The 20860-nt window shown below is 44.2% G+C and overlaps 5 protein-coding genes across 5 annotated transcripts; 3 read left to right on the top strand and 2 right to left on the bottom strand.

Annotated features, from left to right (window-relative positions):
- Positions 1-274: 274 nt before the first annotated feature.
- On the top strand, positions 275-5691 carry LOC128257217 (contactin). The gene is made up of 8 exons (XM_052988135.1): positions 275-503; positions 847-1806; positions 1866-3551; positions 3607-3773; positions 3841-4713; positions 4769-4937; positions 5006-5139; positions 5200-5691. The coding sequence occupies exons 2-8, from the start codon at positions 897-899 to the stop codon at positions 5491-5493; spliced, it is 4233 nt and encodes a 1410-aa protein (XP_052844095.1). The 5' UTR covers positions 275-503; positions 847-896; the 3' UTR covers positions 5494-5691.
- Positions 5692-7084: 1393 nt separating this feature from the next.
- LOC128266306 (protein Tube) lies at positions 7085-9111 on the top strand. Its single transcript, XM_053002742.1, has 2 exons — positions 7085-7749; positions 7809-9111. Exons 1-2 carry the CDS (start codon positions 7254-7256, stop codon positions 8735-8737), a joined length of 1425 nt encoding a protein of 474 aa, XP_052858702.1. The 5' UTR covers positions 7085-7253; the 3' UTR covers positions 8738-9111.
- An 824-nt stretch (positions 9112-9935) lies between these two features.
- LOC128257866 (E3 ubiquitin-protein ligase TM129) lies at positions 9936-11477 on the top strand. The gene is made up of 2 exons (XM_052989089.1): positions 9936-10690; positions 10753-11477. Exons 1-2 carry the CDS (start codon positions 10058-10060, stop codon positions 11329-11331), a joined length of 1212 nt encoding a protein of 403 aa, XP_052845049.1. The 5' UTR covers positions 9936-10057; the 3' UTR covers positions 11332-11477.
- LOC128257880 (period circadian protein) lies at positions 11354-15457 on the bottom strand. The gene is made up of 2 exons (XM_052989117.1): positions 14810-15457; positions 11354-11940 (listed from the first exon to the last, which is right to left on the bottom strand). The coding sequence occupies exons 1-2, from the start codon at positions 15068-15070 to the stop codon at positions 11809-11811; spliced, it is 393 nt and encodes a 130-aa protein (XP_052845077.1). The 5' UTR covers positions 15071-15457; the 3' UTR covers positions 11354-11808.
- Positions 15458-17595: 2138 nt separating this feature from the next.
- LOC128257876 (E3 ubiquitin-protein ligase MARCHF5) lies at positions 17596-19607 on the bottom strand. The gene is made up of 4 exons (XM_052989103.1): positions 19405-19607; positions 18819-19341; positions 18560-18756; positions 17596-18497 (listed from the first exon to the last, which is right to left on the bottom strand). The coding sequence occupies exons 2-4, from the start codon at positions 19335-19337 to the stop codon at positions 18044-18046; spliced, it is 1170 nt and encodes a 389-aa protein (XP_052845063.1). The 5' UTR covers positions 19338-19341; positions 19405-19607; the 3' UTR covers positions 17596-18043.
- Between the last annotated feature and the right edge of the window lie 1253 nt (positions 19608-20860).

Raw genomic sequence — 20860 nt, 5'->3', positions numbered from 1 at the left:
ATGAACAAGACATGAAAAACATGGATCAATAATCAGTGATTACATTACGCATTAAATAATTAATTTTGCTTGTTTTATTTTTTTTGCTGATCATGATGGAAACATTTTTGCATCATGATCAGTGATCATACACATCAGAGATCTGTGATCATGTTGTTCTGCTGAAAACGCCCAATAACAAACATTAAAAGATAAGTGGCGGTGGCACTACTATTTTTTTTGCCCTCAACTGTATAGTCATCGACAATCGTTATTGTTATCGCGCCACTGCGACGTTGCGCACAATCGTGGCTTGCTCATACCTAACTGCTGGTCGACTCAGCTTGGGCTCGGTTTTGTTTTTTTTAATTCAACTATTATTTAGCTAGCTGTAAATATAATAATTTATTTAGAACTGATTGGCCATACACGCATTGGCCTATTGATACCGTCCTGCAAGCAGAAGAATCCCGAAGCGCCAGTTCTCGAACGTTTGGATTCCCTGGCGAGGAATCGTAATTAAGGTGTGGTTAGATGTTTGCTTAGGCGGAACTTTAGTTGTTAAAGCATTGGCTATTAGAATGCGACCAACTTATTTAGTCAGTGGCACCTTAAACTAATGTTAGCCAAGCAGCGAAAACTGTGTGAAACAAAGTGTTCTATTAAATAATTTCGTAGTAAATTCATTACGGCTTACGACCACGCCTAAACACGCACACATACACGCGCATACAGCACACGCAATGGGTTTACTAATTCAAACTAATTTGACCAGCGATCGCCAGATTTGTTTACTTGATATTTGTTTATGCCATTAGTTGGGGAAAATAAACAAGACAATATATTCACTTGTTCTTCTGCTTTCAGAAACAACCGAATCCATAGCAAAATGTGCCTTTAGTCTGCCGCAAGACGTCATGAGAAGCAAAAGCCAACGCGATTTTGGAGAAAAACCGAGAACGAATATGTTTCCAAAGAGCTGCCTTTTGGCCGGTCTTCTAGCGCTCCAGCTTTTGGACCTGACCGCGGCCCAGTTGCCCGGAGAACTGCCCCCGGGCCAAGCGGATCCACTGCAGCCCGGGCAGCAGCCCCAGACCTATCAGCCCAGCTACAACAAGGACTACTCGCCGCGGTACAATCCGCTTTACACTGGGCAGCAGCAGAGCCCCGACTCCAGCCAGTTCGACAATCCCCTGCTCGACGGGCAGAACTCCGGCACCTACAAGGGCTACTACGATGGCAGGATGGGAGCCGGAGGCGTTGGCGGCAACGTGGTCGGACCGGGAAACAACCTGGGCGGGCTCGGTCCCCAGTACGACCCCTTCAACCGGAACAGCATTAGCTCGGCGGGAGTCAACTTCCGCGACGCCTACAGCGACGAGGACAACTTCTGCCCTGAGCACTGGGTCTCGTTCAGGCAGACGTGCTACCGCTTCATCCGCTCGCCCAAGCGCAACTGGGCGGAGGCCAAGAAGATCTGCAAGGCCTACACTTCCGACCTGCTGAACGTGGACAACGTGGAGAAGCACTCCTTTATACTCAAGAACCTCATCCTGCAGAATCAACGACAGAACCGATTCTTCATCTCTGCACGCCAGACAGGCCCACTGAACTGGGTCAACGACGACAACACGCAGCTGGTGCAGATCGAGGACGCGTTTTCCATGGACGAACATGTGCCCCTGGAAAACGAGGATCTGCACGACAATCGATTCCTTGTGCAAAACGACCTGAACAACCGAAATCTCAACAATCCAAATCAGTTTTACAACTCGCTGCCGGGCAGCCTTAATCAGCGCAATCAAAATAACCTGCGCGGCTATATAGGCACGTACATGGGATCCCGTCCGCTGTTGTTGCTTTATTAATTCTTCTGAATCTTGCAGGTCCCAACCAGCCGTACGGAGACAACGGATATGTGCGCGATCGCGTTGTCTACGCGTATTCCAAGAAGAATGACCGCTGGATGTTTATGCCGGCGTACGAAATCGAACTGAATCTGTTTATTTGCGAGTCGAAGGTCCTATACAACCCCGACAACGTCAACATTAAGCTGGACGACAAGCGCCCCTACCACTATGGACTCGATATTACGGACATGGAACGCATTCCGCGGGGTCCTTATTTCGTAAAACAGCCGAACGACACGACTTTCGATGTGAACAAGAATCGCCTGATTAACGATGTAACACTGAGCTGTTTGGCCGGCGGCTATCCCACGCCGTCGTACCTCTGGTACCGCGAGGTGTACGTGAACGACACACTCGAGTACCAGAAGATCGATCCCCTGGCGCGGGATCGATACACGATATCGGGGGGCAACCTGATCATCTACGAGCCAAAGCAGGCACTGGACCAGGGCGCCTATCATTGCGTGGCGGAGAACAAGTTTGGACGCATTCGATCCGAAAGCGCTCACCTAAACTTCGGATTCATCATGGAGTTCAACTTAAAACGTTCAGCGGAGACGAGCGAGATGAACTGGGGCAAGTCAATATTCTGTGACCCACCGCAGCATTACCCCGACGTGCGTTATTACTGGGCACGCGACTATTTCCCCAACTTTGTGGAGGAGGACCAGCGTGTATTCGTCTCCCGGGATGGCGCCCTCTATTTCTCCTTTATAGAGACAGTAGACAGGGCCAACTACTCGTGCACCGTTCAGACCCTTGTGTCGGACACCGGCCGCAACGGACCCTTTTTCCCGCTGCGCGTGACGCCCAACAGCAACTATCAGGCCCTGATATTCGCCAACACCTTCCCCAAAGTCTTCCCGGAGGCGCCGGTGGCTGGTGACGAGATTCGACTGGAGTGCATGGGGTTCGGCTACCCCATCCCGTCGTACAACTGGACGCGCCAAGGTCTACCTCTTCAACGCAACGCCTACACCATCAACTACGGGCGAGTGTTGATCATCCAGAACGCCACAACGAACGACAACGGCGAGTACTCCTGCACCATTACCAATCCCCGCAAGACGCTCACCAAGAGCATCTACATCAACATCCAAATGCGACCGCAGTTTACCATTCCCCTCAAGGACATGATCAAAGACTACAACAGCGACGTGACTTTCATATGTGAGGCATTCGCCATTCCGGACGCGAACTACACGTGGTACAAAAATGCCGAACGCCTCGATCCCGCAACCATTAATCGTGACCGCTACATCATCCAAGACAATGTTCTGACCATTAAGTTTTTGGAAAAGGACAAGGACGAGGCAATGTACCAGTGTGGAGCCCAAAATCAGCTGAAAACTGCCTTCTCTTCAGCGCAGCTCCGTGTGCTGTCCATGAAACCGTCCTTTAAAAAACATCCTCTCGAGTCCGAGGTCTACGCTGTCTACAATGGCAACACCACCATTGTGTGCGACCCCGAAGCCGCTCCACGGCCCAAGTTCCAATGGAAGAAGGACGGCCAGGTCATAGGCTCGGGTGGTCACCGGCGCATCCTGCCCAGCGGCACCCTGAACATTGCGCCCACGTCGCGAGATGATGAGGGCGTTTACTCTTGCATTGCAACAAATCAGGCCGGCACCGACGAATCCCATGCCCGCGTTATTGTTTTGCGTAAGAAAATAATATAACTTGTCTGCGTCCAATTTACATTTGTAATTATTTGCAGAGGAAATTCGGTTTGTTGAAACCCCTCCGCAGCGCATAGTTGCCAAGGAACATGACCTAATCTTCTTGCATTGTGAGGCCGCCTTTGACGAACTGCTGGACATTGCTTACGTTTGGAAGCACAACGGCGAAATCCTGAAGAACAACCACGACGGCACCGGACGTATTGTAAGTTGCTCTGAACCAAATCTGTACTGACCGACCTGGTAATTTTTCCGAATTCTCCGCATTGCAGATTGTTGACTGGAACAGATTGACGGTGCATAACACCACCATGCGTGATGCCGGCGACTACGAGTGCGTGGTCAAGTCGGCGGTCAACGAGATCAGCAGCAAGACCAGTGTGTCCATCGAGGGAGCACCCGGCGCTCCAGGCGGCGTTCAAGTCATACAGATCAGTAAGACGAAGGCCATCATTGAGTGGGTGGACGGAGCCAACAACGGCCGGGCAATCCGCTACTACAACATCCTCGGCCGCACCAACTGGAACCGCACCTGGGTGAATGTTTCGACCCATGTGCAGTCGCGCGAGGTGGATCGCTACACAGCGCGCCAACAAGCCGAGGTGGTCAATCTGACGCCGTGGTCGGCCTACGAGTTCAGTGTGACCGCCGTTAACGATCTCGGAATCGGAACGCCGTCAGCCCCATCGCCCATCTACAGCACCTATGAGGACAAGCCCTACATTGCCCCGAGGAACGTGGGTGGTGGAGGTGGTAAGATCGGCGACCTGACGATTACCTGGGACCCGCTGTTGCCGCAAGAGCAGCACAGCCACGGAATACACTACAAGGTGTTTTGGAAGCTGAAGGGAGCCATCGAGTGGGCTTCGGACGAGATCAAGAAACAGGACCATATGGGCGTGGCAGTGGTCAACATTCCGCTCAACAACTACTACACGGAGTATGAGGTCAAGGTGCAGGCCATCAACAGCATTGGCAAGGGACCGGAAAGTGGCATTGCTGTCATCCACTCCGCCGAAGACATGCCACAAGTGGCTCCCCAGAAGCCCGTTGCGCTCGCCTTCAACTCCACCTGCTTTAACGTCACCTGGCAACCGATCGACATGTCCCGTGAGAACATTCGCGGCAAACTCATTGGCCACAGGGTAAGGACGACGATCTAAATTGTATTGTGTATTGTGATTAACTGTTTCGGTTTAGTTGAAGTACTGGAAAACAACGCATCAGGAAGAAGACTCCGTGTACTACCTGTCACGCACCACCAGAAATTGGGCGCTGATCGTTGGCCTGCAGCCAGACACCTACTACTTTGTGAAGGTCATGGCATACAATGCTGCTGGAGAAGGACCCGAAAGCGAACGTTTTGAAGGTGGGTTAGAAAAGGCAGTATTTATACAAAATAAATCACCTATTGTTTTGAACTTTAACACTTTCCAGAGCGCACATATCGTAAGGCCCCGCAAAAGCCACCGTCTTCAGTTCACGTTTATGGAATAAACCCGTCCACGGTGCGAGTTGTATGGCGCTACGTTTCCCCCTCGCAGGACGAGGAACCAGTCGAGGGCTACAAGGTAAGCCGCCTGGCCCCCAAAGTCCAAGAAACCGTTTATTAACGTCTCACAATATTTAAGGTTCGCATTTGGGAAACGGACCAGAACATGATCACAGCCAACAATACCATCGTGCCAATCGGACAGAAGCTGGAGTCCTACATCAACACCCTCACGCCCGGAAAGAGCTACAACATGCGAGTCCTCGCCTTCAGCAACGGAGGCGACGGCCGCATGTCCAGTCCCACGCTGCGCTTCCAAATGGGCAAGACGACGCGCAATGCGGCAAATACCCGACATGGCCATAACATCAACACGGCTCTAATCTTAAGCACATTGCTACTCCTCACCACCTTTTTCTACACAAGCCACTGAACGCAGCACAAATCAAGATGCAGAAACTTAGGCAGTAAGAAAATATATTATACTAAGAAGTGACCTTATATAAGAGTAAGTAGTGCAGGCAGAAAAACATATACATTCCATTTTTACTCTTACTCTAAATTATGTAAATGCAATTCCGTCCAATTTAAAGACTTTTTAAAACCAATAAAATTTATATCTTTCCAAGTATTTATGTTGTCAATTAGAAATACATCAATTAAAGTCAGTTAAGTATTAATACCAGTGACAGTTACAACTTTCATTTAATAACCAATTTGTATTATCATTAATTTTCAACTTGTATCTATAAGTCAGAAAAAACGATAATTTCTTTACTTTTATAAAAAAAAGTCTGAAAACTGTAACTGTTATTTGTGGTCAAAAAATAAATGTACGTATTTAATGACTTGCTAAATTTACCTATGACATAAGCCAAGAGCTGAAAAAGGTAGAAAGCTACCTAGAAGCTAATACGGAAAGCGGAACTTTTGGAAAACTTCTGGTACCACGAACTAACCTTTCCATTAACATCAAGGCCCCCAAAAATGGTTACAATTTAATGAAATTGTAAGCTTTTTAACGGGAAATTCGATTTAATGCTTGAATAATAACGTGTACCAGAACTTCTTAGTTATTTCCAAAAAGAAAATAATTTTCCCTAGAACTTTACGTTTATTTTTTCACACTTCCATCTGTTCATCTGAACTATAACAATAAATTGTAATTTTCAATTAACAATTTTCAGTTCTCACCATAAGAACTAAAAATTTTTTTGACTGTATGAAAACGAAATAGCTAAAATAAAATAAACGGGTTTGTTGAAGTAGAGGATTTATTAGCTTTAAAACTAAGCTTAAAAAATAAAGTTCTCAAACAGTGGACTTTAAACGATTTTTTGATCAAATTTTACATTTTTAATCAGTTGAGTCTAGCTTTTGTTGCGCATTGCGTTTTAAGCAATAGCTAACGACTATTTCTTTGGCGGACATTTTTGATCAAAGCTAATACTTAAGATAAATTGTTAACAATTTTTTAAAACATAACTATCAAGTTTTCTCTTTTGAAAAGCCAGTTCATGACTATTTATATTTTAAACTAATGCAAATAAAAAATGAAAATTAACTCGAAAAAATTCTCAATACTATTTCAAATTTTTGGGTGGAATTGAAGAAAAACTACTTTATTATGTTATCGTTGTTTTTTTTTATGCAAGTTACGTTATTGACCTGTTTTATGTATATTTTGTTTTTATCTCAATTTCTGGTTAACCGTTGGCAATTATAAATTGTTAATAGAAGTATTAAAACCAAATTCAACTTTATATACACGTCATTTAGATCGGTTAGTTAGTTAGTTTTTTAAATAGATGGTCAACAGCTGCCACCATATTTTTTTTTCTTTTTAAGTGGACCTCCCTTTATTAAATATTTTATTCAACTTCCACTTCAAAAACATGGCATGGAGAAGCTTTCCGATGCAACTTTGTTATAGGTCGCCATAAATAAGCTTCACAAGTTGCAGGAATACCCCCAATATTAGGTGACTAATCCAGTACTTTTTAGTATTTTTTGCGATTACTTTGAACGGTCGGCCACGGTCACACTGCGATACAGCACACTGCCGCAGTAGCAAAAAAGCAGTAAATGCAAACATGATTTTATAACGCACACCCATCCACACTGGACATATTTAATCTGAACTATCGACCCGCCCAAGGCACACGACCTCCCACAAAGATAACCGGTAGCTAGATGAGCAGCATGGCCAAGGCGAACGGATGGAATGGCTGCGGAACGAGCGTGCAGGTGAACGGAAGCGGGAGTGGGAGCGGGAGCAACGCCTCCATACGCTCCTCCTCCAAGTACTCGCGCAGCACGGAGCTGCGACGCGTCGAGGACAACGACATCTACCGGCTGGCCAAGATCCTGGACGAGAACGCCTGCTGGCGCAAGCTCATGTCGATCATTCCGAAGGGCATGGATGTGCAGGCCTGCAGCGTCGAAGGAGGCCTGAACTTCCCGGTGGCCGTGAAGAAGGGACTGAAGTACACGACCCAGGACGTGCTCCAGATCGACGAGGCGGCGAACAGGCTGCCGCCCGACCAGAGCAAGTCCCAGATGATGATCGACGAGTGGAAGACCTCGGGCAAGCTTAACGAGCGTCCCACGGTGGGAGTGCTGCTCCAACTGCTGGTGCAGGCGGAGCTGTTCAGCGCCGCGGACTTTGTGGCCCTGGACTTCCTAAATGGTGAGTCAGCCGCGATTTTGGCTCAAGCAAAATCTATCTGTATTCTATGTCTGCCCCAGAATCCACTCCTGGTCGCCCGGTAGACGGCCCCGCAGCTCCCATTAGCCTGGAGCTGCTGGACGAGGACATGGACGTGGACAACGAGGGCCTGAGTCCCAGCCACCAGCCGAGCACTGCCACCCTTGAGGCGGTGGCTGCCCAGGGCAGCGTTGGCCTGAACCTGGACATCTTCGACAAGCACATGGTGGCGCGGGACAAGAGTGTGCCGCAGCCGTCTGGGGATGCCCCTCCCGTACCTCCACCTCGACGCCTGCAAAGAACCACTGCGAGCTCCAGCTCCGTCGCCTCCTCGGCCACCACCCTAAACATACCCAATCTGACATTTCTCAATCCCAGCGAACAAATACCGGAGCAGCTGCTGCAGTCGCGTCCGCAAAACATCCCCAATCAGTCCCTACTCATCGGCAGCTCTGGTGATCTAACGACGACGGCCTCGACTTTGTTGTCGAACCCAAGCAACTGTGCTGGCTCCACCGAACCGTTAAACTTACCGCGAATTACGCTTCTAATTGATAACTCTGCAGAGATAGGCCCTCGCGCCACTCACGGTGCGGTGAAAGTTGCGAAGCCTCCAACGCCCCCGGTGAACTTTAATAACTTGCCCATGATAAGCGCTTTGAACATTAGCAATGACAATGGGGAGACCTCGCGCCCGGACAGTAGCAGCAGCACAAGCAGCTTGAGCAACGATGATGAGGACGACGACGACGACGACGATGATGCGGAGGGGGACGGAGAGTTCGCGGATACCTCCCTGCCAAACCTGAGCAACTCCGAGCAGCAGAACTCCAACAACGACTCCAGCCTGACAACGGTCACTGGCACCAGCGGAGACAACAGCTTCGAGCTGACCAACGACTCCAGCTCGACCTCTAACGACGATTTCGCCAGAAACATTCCGAACTTGAGTGAGCTGCACCAGCTGTAGGGAGCGACGCCCGTCTCCGGAGACGATTACCACAAGCCAGACATTCCGTTACCCACTTTAGCTTAAGTTATCTTTGTACAACCCGCGTGTATTTATATGTTTGCCGATATCGGCGTCAGGATGTGGACCTACTTTAATTCTGCATACTGTGTAAGGTCCAACTAGAATCTAAGATTCAGGGCAAGCTTTCGACATACTATTGTTTCGTTTTCCATATCACAACTACTGACAGTCCATGACAAGTGCGGCAATATCAAATATTTCCGTTTCGAGAAAGCCATATGTATGTAACCAAATAACCGATTCTAACCCATTTTGTATGTCTTACAAAATACTCCTTAATTTTCTAGTATAAATATACTTAAAAAAAAACAGTGACTCCTTTTTTTTTGTGTTGGGACTGGTTTAGTTTAGTTGGCACACTAGAGCCCTGCCAAACTTACCCAATTGAAAACCATATGAACGTCTATTACTAAACATTTTGAGCTACCTAAGCTTGTGTCTAGTGAATGAACATTTAATAATTTAATGTTTAAAAGTAAAAACTTTGAAAAAGCATTTTAATTTAGTGTTGTTGCGAAATCGGTTCTAATGATCTTAATAGTTATGGTCTCTTATGAAACAAGCCACCCATTTTTTTAAAAATGGAAACAAAAATTTCGGTATAGAACTCAAATGTAACAAAGTTTAGCATTGTATATTATTTACATGGATCAGAAGTTTTAGTTTTAATGAACAAATTCATAACTTTAGACTTCTATGCTTAAATTGACAGCAAATTTTTTGAAATAAATATATTTTTTAATTTATCTAATGAATTTTTTTGTTTCCCCTGAACAAGGCTATACTTTTTACTTTCTTACTTTCGGATTATATATTTGCAAATGAAAGCTGTAAATAAAATTGTTTCTTATTTCTAGAAGAATTATAAACGCGGCACACAACTACAATGTTGCTCAAATTATTGTAATTATTTTTTTATGTTAACAAACAAAATATAAGTTTAAATTTTCGTCAATTGATTTAATTAATTTTATTAATGAACTAATTTTATTTGTTTGTAAATGCCACATTTGAACATAAACTGACGAAATTTGTAAAAAAAAAAAATTGATAGCTTGGTCATAGGCTGCATAATCGCGATGTTTAGAAAATATCGATTAGAAATATCGATATGAACGAAAGTGCAATCGATGGCCCCACAGCACTTGCAGCAACAACAACACCACGAACCAAAAATAACAACAGCGGGCAAATATTTTATTTGGCACCTCGGTCAGATTCTCAGTTTTCGTCAAATCCACCAAAATTATTCGCAACATGGACGAGTCGGAACTGCTATTCAACCTCTTCTACTTCCTGCTGTGCATGGTCATCATCTACCCCCCGGAGGAGTTCCAGCGGCTGGGCTTCACCATCGAGCAATTGTTTTCTCGGTTTCTGGGCGAAGAGTACCTGGACTTCGTGGGATACCACCTGCGCCGCACCTCGCTCAATCTCTTCGTGCACTCCTGCCTGCCGTTCTCCTACTTTCTCATCCACAGGCTCAAGTTCTCCGTGTTCGCCACGCAGGAGCCCCTGGAGGACTCCGATCTTGACCCAGATTTCCCGATGCCCCAGGAGGCGGTGGCGTTCAAGACGCTGACGTGGAAGACCGCCCAGCGGTTCAGCCTGCTGGCCGTCCTGGCCGTGCCCGCCCTCATCTTCAACTGGCACCAGCAGAACTGGCGCCGACACCCGATCTGCAAGGCCCTGTCCAAGTACTCCAACTCGCCGGGCAGCTACAGTGCCGTGGCCAGCGACATTGGCACCGAGTTCCGGCGTCCGGAAATATACAAGAAGAAGCTGAACTCCATCAGCACTGTGATTGCCACGCAGAACTGGATAATCAAGACCACCATGTACAACGTGCATTTCGCTCACCAGAGCAACACGTCGCTCAGCGTGGCCAAGGTCAGTTGAACAGTGATGCACGATTCTGCGACCGGTGGGTGACTAAAACCTCTTCTCTGCAGGCGGAGACATACAACATATCCCATCACGACCAGAACGACACTCTGCAGATGATCAGCATTGTGGTGCGCCCGATGAGGCAGGGCGTGAGCGACTTTCACATACGAATCAACGCCTTGGAGTTCAGGAACCTGGAGGACCGTGTGCGGCGGCCCATCGCCATTCCCTCCAACATCCAGTTCCACCGCAACGTCATCGACCGCTTCGTGGACGTGTTCAAGACGCAGGTCGCGCTAAATCCCATCTTTCAGGCGGAGTCCACCACGGACAAGTGCTTCGCCTGCATGCTGAACGAACCAAACACCAAGATCCACAAGCAGTGCGCCGACCTGGATCGCCATGGCGCTCCCCTTGCGGAAGGGGCGTGCTGCTCCAACTGCTACTGCCGGCCCATGTGGTGCGTGGAGTGCCTGGCGCGGTGGTTTGCCGCCCGCCAAACCGACGTGGATCGCGAGGTGTGGCTGGAGCAGAAGTGCACCTGCCCCATGTGCCGGGCCAAGTTCTGTGTGCTCGATGTCAGCTACATCAGACCAGCGGCCGACCTGAGATCCCCAACTCACGAGGCTGATGATACCACGTGATTAACGACTGTTAAAGTAACAATTAAACGACTCTTAAACCGAACCTGGTTCTTTATTGGTCTGATTTAAATATAACCATTTTCACTAAAGTTAGGCGTACATCTCTATAGCTATACATTTAAAAATATGCATATTAATTAGTGCAATTATCACGTTTTAATACTTTAACACTCTAAGCAAGCCAGAATGCAGTATGAAATAATTTGACTTAAGTACAATTGATCTAAGCATAAAGAGAGAGAAAGTGATGGTGTGCGAAGTATGCCTTACTAAACCTTAAATCGTCTTCCCTGCGCTGCATAGCCAGCACGTAGTGCAATAAGTCCTTTCACTGCCCCACCCTTTCTCTTTCTTTCCTCTCAATCTGATAAAATAAAGCGTCATGCTTAGCTATATACATATGCATGATAATTGTGTACATTGTAAGGAAAGTAGTGCTTATTCAATACAGCCGATTGCTTGACAAGGCGCCATTATCTATAAATTCGTTTCGTAAAAACTTTTATAGCTCTCCACTTGGTCACGTTGGCTTCTCGCCTGGGTGCCTGGGTTCGACGTCGATCCTGTCGTCGAAGGAGCGGCGGACTTGGACGCAGTGCGACTGGAGACCTGAAGCAAAAGATGGTCGATTAGTAAGAGATCCTCACAACCACTGTCTTCATAATTAAATGGGATCAAGTTTACCACTAGTTAGTTGTTAGTTTAACAAAACTAAATTATTTAGAATAACCTACAATGTTTATGTTTTTTTATCCATCAGTAATGCAAACCTATCTTTTACTACAAGAACTATCCCCGTTCCCCATAACAAAAAAATAAATTAAATGGGATCAAGTTTACCACTAGTTAGTTTAGCTAGTTTAGCAAAACTAAATTATTAAGAATATTTTAATAGAATATAGAATGTTTAAATATCCATCAGTAATGTAAACCTATCTTTTACTACAAGAACTATCACCGTGCCCCATATAAATAAATTAAATGGGATCAAGTTTACCACTAGTTAGTCGCTAGTTTTACAAAACTAAATTATTTAGGATAACCTACAATGTTTATGTTCTTTTATCCATCAGTAATGTAAACCTATCTTTTACTACAAGAACTATCCCCGTGCCCCCTAACTATAAATAAAAAAGCAGCATCAAATACGTTTCTCTTAAGTTCAACGCTCAGACGTCGCTGACTCGGCAATAAAATAATCGATCGTTCGGTCAATGAATTCTCGTTGCGCAATAAAATTGGACAGAAAGACAGAAAGCCAGCTTCATCAAGACAAAGTTTATATGTCCTTAAAGCTATACCAAATTGGTTAGTCAATAAACTTAGTCATTTTTTTCCTAGTGATCTGGTTTGGATAAACAAATTCATTTTAATTTTATCGGGTATTTCCGTTTCTTGCTTGATATAAACGTAAACTAAAAGGTATCTACCATAAGCTTAAATACCCTTTGCAAGGATATAAAAACACACCTTTCTTTGCCTTTCATCTCACCCAGCTGTCAGCTGTCATTCTGTAAATCTATTTCGGATTTTGATAAAATAATATTTTTTAGGCTAAATTGAAATGGTGTTGTTTTAATATCCTTGCAGGGGGTACCGTAATATTAGCCAGATTTTCGTAGGGCAATTGAAACTATAAGTCTATGATTACCAGTATTTTTACTTCTAATAAATTCGTTCAAATATAGATACCTGTTACTTAGCTAACCAATTTCGAAACTATAAATGTGCATCCTGAAAATAATATGCCCCTGAATTTCGCCGCCATTTGCGGGAAAATTTTCCTTTATGTTTATAAATTTTGAAATAATGGTTCGTTTTGGATAGATGTTGACCAAATAAATATATATAGCTTTATGACTGAAAAACCTTTTTGTGCGTGAATTTTGAAATAAACTGGCGCTGCGTGGACATAACTGGAATCTGTATGTTAAATCCTAAATCTCTAGCTTCTGTGCTTTTCGAGATATCGACGTTTATAAGGTCGGACAGACGGACGGAATGGCTAGATGTCTAGATCCTGATCAAGAACATATATACTTCATAGTGTGCATTCTACATGTTACATACTTTTCAACCCATACAATATACCCTTTTACTCTACGAGTAACTGGTATACATATGTGTTATAAATTTGCAGAACTCATGAAATCATGGGTTTGCAAGCCTTAGCAGTCAAGTACATGTTTGGTTTTTGGTAGTCCATTGCCTTGCCCATTTTATGTGACCCCTGGGTGTCTTTGCTCATATTATTTATAAGTATATAAAATAACTTAGTACATGGGGAATTACACACACTACTCTCACGGGGGTCGTCGTCGTGGTCCCGTGACGTATAGGGTTTCCCAAGGGGGAGTTGGTCGGTTGGTTCGGTCTTGGGTGCAAAACAGAGTTCGGCAAAAAACAAGCGAAGAAGTACCTTCATATAAAGGTATAAACATTTACATAGTATATTGATCTTGCACACCACTGGGACGCTTTGTTGTGCTGCTTGATGTTGTTTACATTTTGTACTTGCGGTTTGTTATATTTCGAACAAAACAAAAAGTGAGTTCTACGTTTTGAAATGCGCTTTATGGGTTTTTGTGAGGTTTTTTGCCCAATTTAAAATTTTACAACTCTTTAAGATAAGTTAATTTACACTGTGACGGAATAAGGTGTATTAAGTATTTTTCGCTAGCACTCTTTTGGGTGAACGTCTTGAATTTCGCAATGTTTTCCAAATGCGAAAAAGCTAAAAGTCCCTTTACAATCTAATCTTATCACAGCAGAGGTTCTCTTTACATATAAATCATTGCAAAGTTTCTCATCCGAGGGCAAAGTACACATGTCCTTAAGTTTTGACTGGAATATCATGTCACATCATATACCCTACGTCTAAGGAGTTTGGGGAAACATTAATAGCTGTACCGGCATCCAATGAAATCTGGTAAACAGTTTAGGTTGTCAGTTTTTACATCTACAGAATGTTTATAAAATGGCTTATGTTCCTCGCAGAACAGATATACTGACTTTAATCCCGATTCTTGATTTTATAGATTTCAATACAAGTGATTTCCGTTTCTGCTGTTTTCCATTTCACTCAACTCCCCAAGTGACAATAAGCTAAACAAACTCGCACCTATAAATATGTGTGGGTATTACTTCGTATAGGCACCTTTGTGTACCTTTTTGTATACACAACGAGAACAAATCTTTGGGACTTTCCCGATGCACTTGAAAGTGGGATGAGTCTGGCCTTATCAAAACAAAAACCCACTCCTGTTCCGTTAACGAGTAGTTCCGCTCTGTAGTTTACGCTGCAGCTGACGACAAACAACGGTGTTCGACGCACTAACTAAGCACAATAGGTGCAGATTACCTATCGCAGATAGCCAACTGAAATCACCCACAAATCACGAACCCCATTCACTTGCTGGTTTTTTTTTTAGATGATTGGGTGTACCGGTACGATAATGAAGCCCAAGTGGGACCGCACCTTTTCGCTGTCCCTCGGGGATCCTGTTCCTGTTCCTGTTCCTGTTCCTAATCCCGATCCCGATCCCGATCCCGATCCTGCGTCGAAGAGCTTGCCGTCCACCGCGTCCCGCTTCTTGTTCTTCGAGCGGAAGCGTCCGGATCGGGAGATGGAGAAGTTGCGCCACTGGTGGCCGTACTCGCACCGCTTCTCCTCCTCGTTGAGCACACTGTCCAGGTAGTGGATCGTCGGCTCGTGGGCGGCTGCCATGGTGTTGCTCATGACTTCAGCAGATAGTCAATCGATTCTTCTTTTCGTCTGGTGCTGTGGCTGGTGCTGTTTCCGATACTGCCGTTGTGATAACGTCGATTCCGAGCACAGGGCGATAGCCGAACTCGCACTTCCACCGGCACAGATGGTTTTTGTTTTTGTTTTTGTTTTTCTTTGTTGTTTTTATTTTTGTTTTACTTTTTGTTTTTGTTTTTTGTTTTTGTTTTTCTTTTTGTTTTGACTGCGTTCGTGGCGAGCCAGGGCCGAATCCGAATACGAATCCGAATCGTAGTTGCCGTGGAGCGTGTGGTCTGCGACTGGGGCCAAGTTCCCGGCGTTGCTGCTACCAAAGCAAACCAAAACCAGCCAACCGACCCGAAATGACAACCAACCAACCAACCAACCAACCACTCGACGCCGGCGTCGAGTTGAGTTGAGTTCAGTTGACGCCGACTCCAGCTGCAGCGCTTTGTCTTCGTCTTCCTCTGCGTCTTCGTCTTCGTCTGCGTCACAAAGAACAACGCAGCAGCAGTTGGAGTCAAAGAGTTCGATAGGCGAAGGGGCGAAGGGGGAAGTGGGAAGCCAGCGAAAACTCTTTCCGCCGCAGCTCCAGAGCTCCACAGCTCCAGACCGTGTGACTTTGCTCCTGAAGGCCCACACAGCCGCAATCGCCGAGCACATACACATGGGTACGTCGTGCCACCAGTGATGACCAAGTCCACCTGTCTTAGAATTTTTTTTTATTTTTTATTAAGAAACTCGTAGTTGAGGATAGTACCATCCCAAGCCAGCACTACGGTTTTGATAATTCCTTAAAAGTTAACAGATATTTTAAACTGAAATACGATGGATGCCTTAAAACTTTAGTATTGTAAATTCTTCAAATGGCCACTAAACATAAAAAGACAATTAATTACAACAGCACGCAAGAACCCTTCAAAACTGTTACTTTGAAGAGTAACGAGTCAAGTTTTTTTTTTTAGATTTTAAAGCCGTGTTCTAGAAGTGTGCATAAAAGGTTAAGGCTTAAGACTATATTTATACTTAACTTGTTTAATATCCTACAGTGTTTTGCACTTATTTGGCGCTAACGATAGAAAATGTGGCATATAGAATCTTTTGACAAATTTCTTAATTTATCATATTATTTTAAAAAAATCTCTCGTTGTTTTTGCGGCTTAAAAATGGATATTGTGTCACGAATCTTTTTTTACCACTATTTCCACCCATAGAAATTTGCAAAAAAAACAGCAAAAAACTGATTTTTCCAATTAATTTTGATATAACTCTCCAGTTTTTTCTTAAAAAACTGATATGAGTTTAAGAAACAGCATCAAAATAATTCCAGTACCCTAAAGCAACGACTACATTCAAACAAACTAAACAATTCCTATTTAATAAAGAGCCATGTTTAGTTTCTTTCTTCTATTTTTTAATGTAATAATCCAGTTTTATGATAACTATTTGAGTTACATAATTGCTACAAATAAAAAATATCAATATCAAAATTACTTTAAATGTTATTTACGAACGCGACATTTTTTAAATGACCGTTTGAAAAGGTTTTTTTTAGTTCTGAGGGCAAACCAGTCATAAAAATTAGCTTGGTCGATTTATGGCCAAAAGCTAGGGCGACAGCACAAGTCATCGGTATTATATTTCAGCCTGTGTATGTGAAGAGTAATCGTTGTGTGTTGGTGTATACCAACATGCCCTACCTTCGTAGGTCTTTTTTTAATACCCTGACTAATATCGAAACTGACTACTTAGATAAGTCCTACCCAATAAATCAATTATTTTTCCATTGGTTTTCTTTTCATTAACTTAAGTGAACTTAGTAACTGTTTTCCCCATTTTCACTGGAGACGCTCACATACTGACACACTAACTGATGACTTAAAGGGCATTGGAAAGTCAGTATTGCGCACAGTTGATCGCTCATCGTATTTCAGCGTATCTGCCAAATGCACACCCGTATCTTGCGCTATACCTATAGCTATACCTGTGCTCCCGATGATAAGCGCAAATAGACAAAACAAACACACAACTTGCTAACAATTATAAACGATTAGATCGCTTTTTGGAGCATTCACTTCGGACAGTTCTTTAACAGTATATTTTGTCTCTGCCGTATAGACACCAAACTGAAGACTGATTCTGTCGATCGTTAGTGGCCAAGTTAACGCAAGCTTGGAAGCGGTCATATGTACATACGTATATATGTGAATCAGGCATCAGCACGAATGCAAATAAAGACACCTCCTAGGTCAGCACAAACTCCACCGTCAGGCGGTCAGTTGCTTTGCGGGTTCATTATATCGTTGAATCGCAGTGACTCAGCACCGCAAAAGTTATACTTGTGTTCAGTAAATGCATTACTCACACTTTCTTGCTTCCCCTGCTTCCTTTCTTCCCTTCTTCCTTTCTTCTTTTCTGGCTAGCATCAGCAATTCTATCTAATCTGTCATCCTAATCAGAAGCTGGATTTAACACAAATCTTTGGGCCGAATCAAAATCAAAGTCCACGTCCACTGAACTCATGGTTATAACTCACCCACAGCCGAGGGTTTTGCTTTTATTTACAGAGGCAACTTTTTAATTTACAAAAAGGGTAACGTATAAATTCAAGTGTGTGGAAGCATATAAATATATAAATCCACTATGTACTATATCGATATTATATCTACGCAAGGACATGGCGGATTTTGTTGAGTTGTTAACAAAATATTTGCCAGGTTTAGCTGGCATCTAGTTTGAAAATACATTTATTTTCCGGCCATTACACATAGTGTACTTTAACAATAAATTTAGCTTGCTTACCTGCAAACAGTTTGCCAGATTCTCAGCCACCTAAAGCCAATTAAGTGGGCTTGTGGTTGTGTGTCCTTGCAAGTGTGAGAGGTAAAACAATTAACTTAAAACAAACGATAAATCGTGGAAAACAGTTGGCCCTATAAATTGGATCCGATCCGATCCCAATGCCTTCTAGACAACGCTTCCGCCACTGTTGCCGCGTGGGCGAGTGATTACTGCATCCATTCGCTGCACTGGTGGCACTGGTCGCTGCTGCGGCTGCTGCTGCTGCTGCTGCTGCGGGTCCTGTCGTGCTGCGCCTGCGCCTGCGGCGTTGTTATTGTTGCGATGCATGAAGTTGCGGATGTTTTCCTCCGTGTAGTCCTCGATTCTACGCTTCTTACGGCGACCGTACTGCTCCTGCTTGAGGTAAATTTTGAGGATTCCCTTTACCGTTATAAAGGTGAGTCCGCCGAGCAGTGTGCGGTGCAGCGTGTTGTCCACGGAGTCAAAGAGAATCCGACCCAGAATCGAGGATATGGTGGGCAGCAGCAGGGCGCCACAGAAAACTCGCGTGGCCGACACAGGGTCGGTCAGCGCCGGGGTGGCCGGATTGCTGGTGCTCTGCTGCTCATCATCCTGGTTGCTGTTTGCGACAAACGACAAGGGTTTAGGAGCTGATAGTCTGGCAGGCTAATGTGCACTTACAGGTTCGGGTAGATGAGGCTCACAAAGGGAAACTTCCGCACCACAGTGCCGCGGTTTCGAATCAGACGCAACAGGGCATCCTCCCAGCGAATCAAGCGGCCAAGAACCAGTCCCACCGGGATTGCCGGCAGTCCGATGAGGAGCACGAGCGGATCGCCGGCCTCCATTATGGACATGCCGTGCTCATGGCCCACTATCTGCAATGGTGCGTTCGGTTAGCAGGGGCAGGGCAACAAGTGGGTTATTCAGAGCGCCATACCTGCAAGAACGTAACCGCCCCATAAGAGACGGCTGTCCAGTACAGGGAGCCCACAAAGAAGCCAGCCGCCAAAAAGGGGCTGAGGCGCTTTATGAGGTTGTCCATCGCCTCCAGGGCGCGTCCGAATTTGCCCATCTGGGGGAACACGATTATGTACTCCGTCTGGCACTGCGGACAGGACACGGAGCGCAGGGCGTTGCCCCTCTGGGTCTTCTCGTCGATCCAGCGGTAGAGGCAGCTCTGGTGCACCCACTTGGTGGTGCCGCGGCACTGGCAGGGTCTCACCCACGCCGCCAGCCGGTTGTCCTCGTCGGTGGCGAAGCAGATCCAGCAGCAGCGCTCCGCCTCCGCCCCATCCCCCACCTGGACTGTGGTGGACGTGGAGGTGTCTGTGGGCGCTTTGTTAGCTGGCGCAGGCGGCGCCGTTGGCACGGTCAGCGTAGTGTGATCCTCTCCAGCTGCAGCTGCGGGTGCAGGTGCCGCACTGTCTGCGGGGGGCACTGCAGCTTCGTCGGCCATTGGGCTGCAATTGTCACACCATGTACTTGTATTTATGTTAATCGGCTGGCCGACCCTTCCCACTTACTTGGTTCCTGCTCCGTTTTCTGTGCGTTGCTCCGGCCTTTTTCCGACTGAATCTTGTGCTTTCACTTCTGTTCTGAGCGTTTCTTAAATTTGCTTCTTTTGTGCCGTCTCAATGAAAATAAAACTAAACTAAAATAATCTGATACATTCTGCAGGGCACATTCGATGATTTTAGTGGGACCAGATCCTAGTTACTATTTTTTGCTGCGCGTTCGATATTATCGCATCAGAAAATTTACTTGTTGCGGGGTTTCCTTAACCGTTTTTTTTAAATAAGGTTTGGCTGGCTTATAAAATAAGGGGTTTTGTGTGGGTGGTGAAAAACAGACTTTAAAAATGTACCATTTTGTCATAAAAATAAAATTTTGTTTCTTTAAATTTTGTTAATTTATTATGTGGAGTCGCTAAAAAATAAACTTATGACCAAAGAAATTCGAGCCGAAAAAATTGTTTTTATATAGAAAAAAATTTTGTTAATCATTGAAGTTGTACAATTTGATGAAGAACGGAAAGCCAATTATAACTAAACTTAAATATTCAATTTTAAACTTTTTGTTACTTAAATAGTACAAAAAAATTCTTTATATATATACTCTTGCACCTTCAAAAATTGTATAACTAGACAATAACATCGGAGTAATTGTAATTTTTTTTTTGGAATAAAGTTTTGAAGGTTTTGGAAATGGATAGCAGATATATATTTTTTAAGTTAAAAATAATTTTGTTTCGACCAATAAATAGTTTAAACAAATTTTAAGATTTTTTCTGAGAAAACTTATATTCTGTGAAAAATGTATAAATCTAAAAATCTGTTCACAATGTTATCTTATGTTATCTTTTAACTGTATTTTAAGACTTAGTATTACTAAAAATATTTGTTTGAAAAGAGCTACAGCTGATCTCCGGGAGCTCGTCTCACAAAAGACCTTTTGCATTGACCACTATATCTCTGAACTGGATCCTCCGAATTTAAAAAACAGATTTCGTTAAAGTAGTGTTATTAATGAAAAAAGTAAACAATATAAGTTTCTTTGAAAAAATTGCGGTTTCTCAAAAAAAATTTAATTTTGGACTTTTTATATAAAAAAATATTTGTCGGTGGAAAAAAACTTTCGATTACTTAATAAAAAAAATAAGAAGCTCGTGTTAAAATTTGAGACTAATCGGTTGAGCCGTTTTCGAATAATGTTGGTCACCGGCATTAAAAACACCATTTTAGGAAAAAAAAAGTTTAAAGTTTGTACATCACTGCGTGTAACTTCAAAAATATTCACTGGAACGATATAACATTTTCTGTGTGTATTCTTAGATATATGAACACTAGGAAAAATAATATTTTTTTAATTATTACAATATATAAACCCTTAAGAAGGAAACTTAATACTTTGCTAGTTTTATTCAATGTTAGCGAAAAACTGCTCAAACTGGTAATGTTTTCCTAGTTGACAAGACAAGTT

Source organism: Drosophila gunungcola, chromosome 3R, assembly GCF_025200985.1.
Source record: "Drosophila gunungcola strain Sukarami chromosome 3R, Dgunungcola_SK_2, whole genome shotgun sequence".
Lineage (NCBI taxonomy): Eukaryota > Metazoa > Arthropoda > Insecta > Diptera > Drosophilidae > Drosophila > Drosophila gunungcola.
Note: the sequence above shows the minus strand (reverse complement) of the source record. Positions and strands in the feature narration are given on the sequence as shown.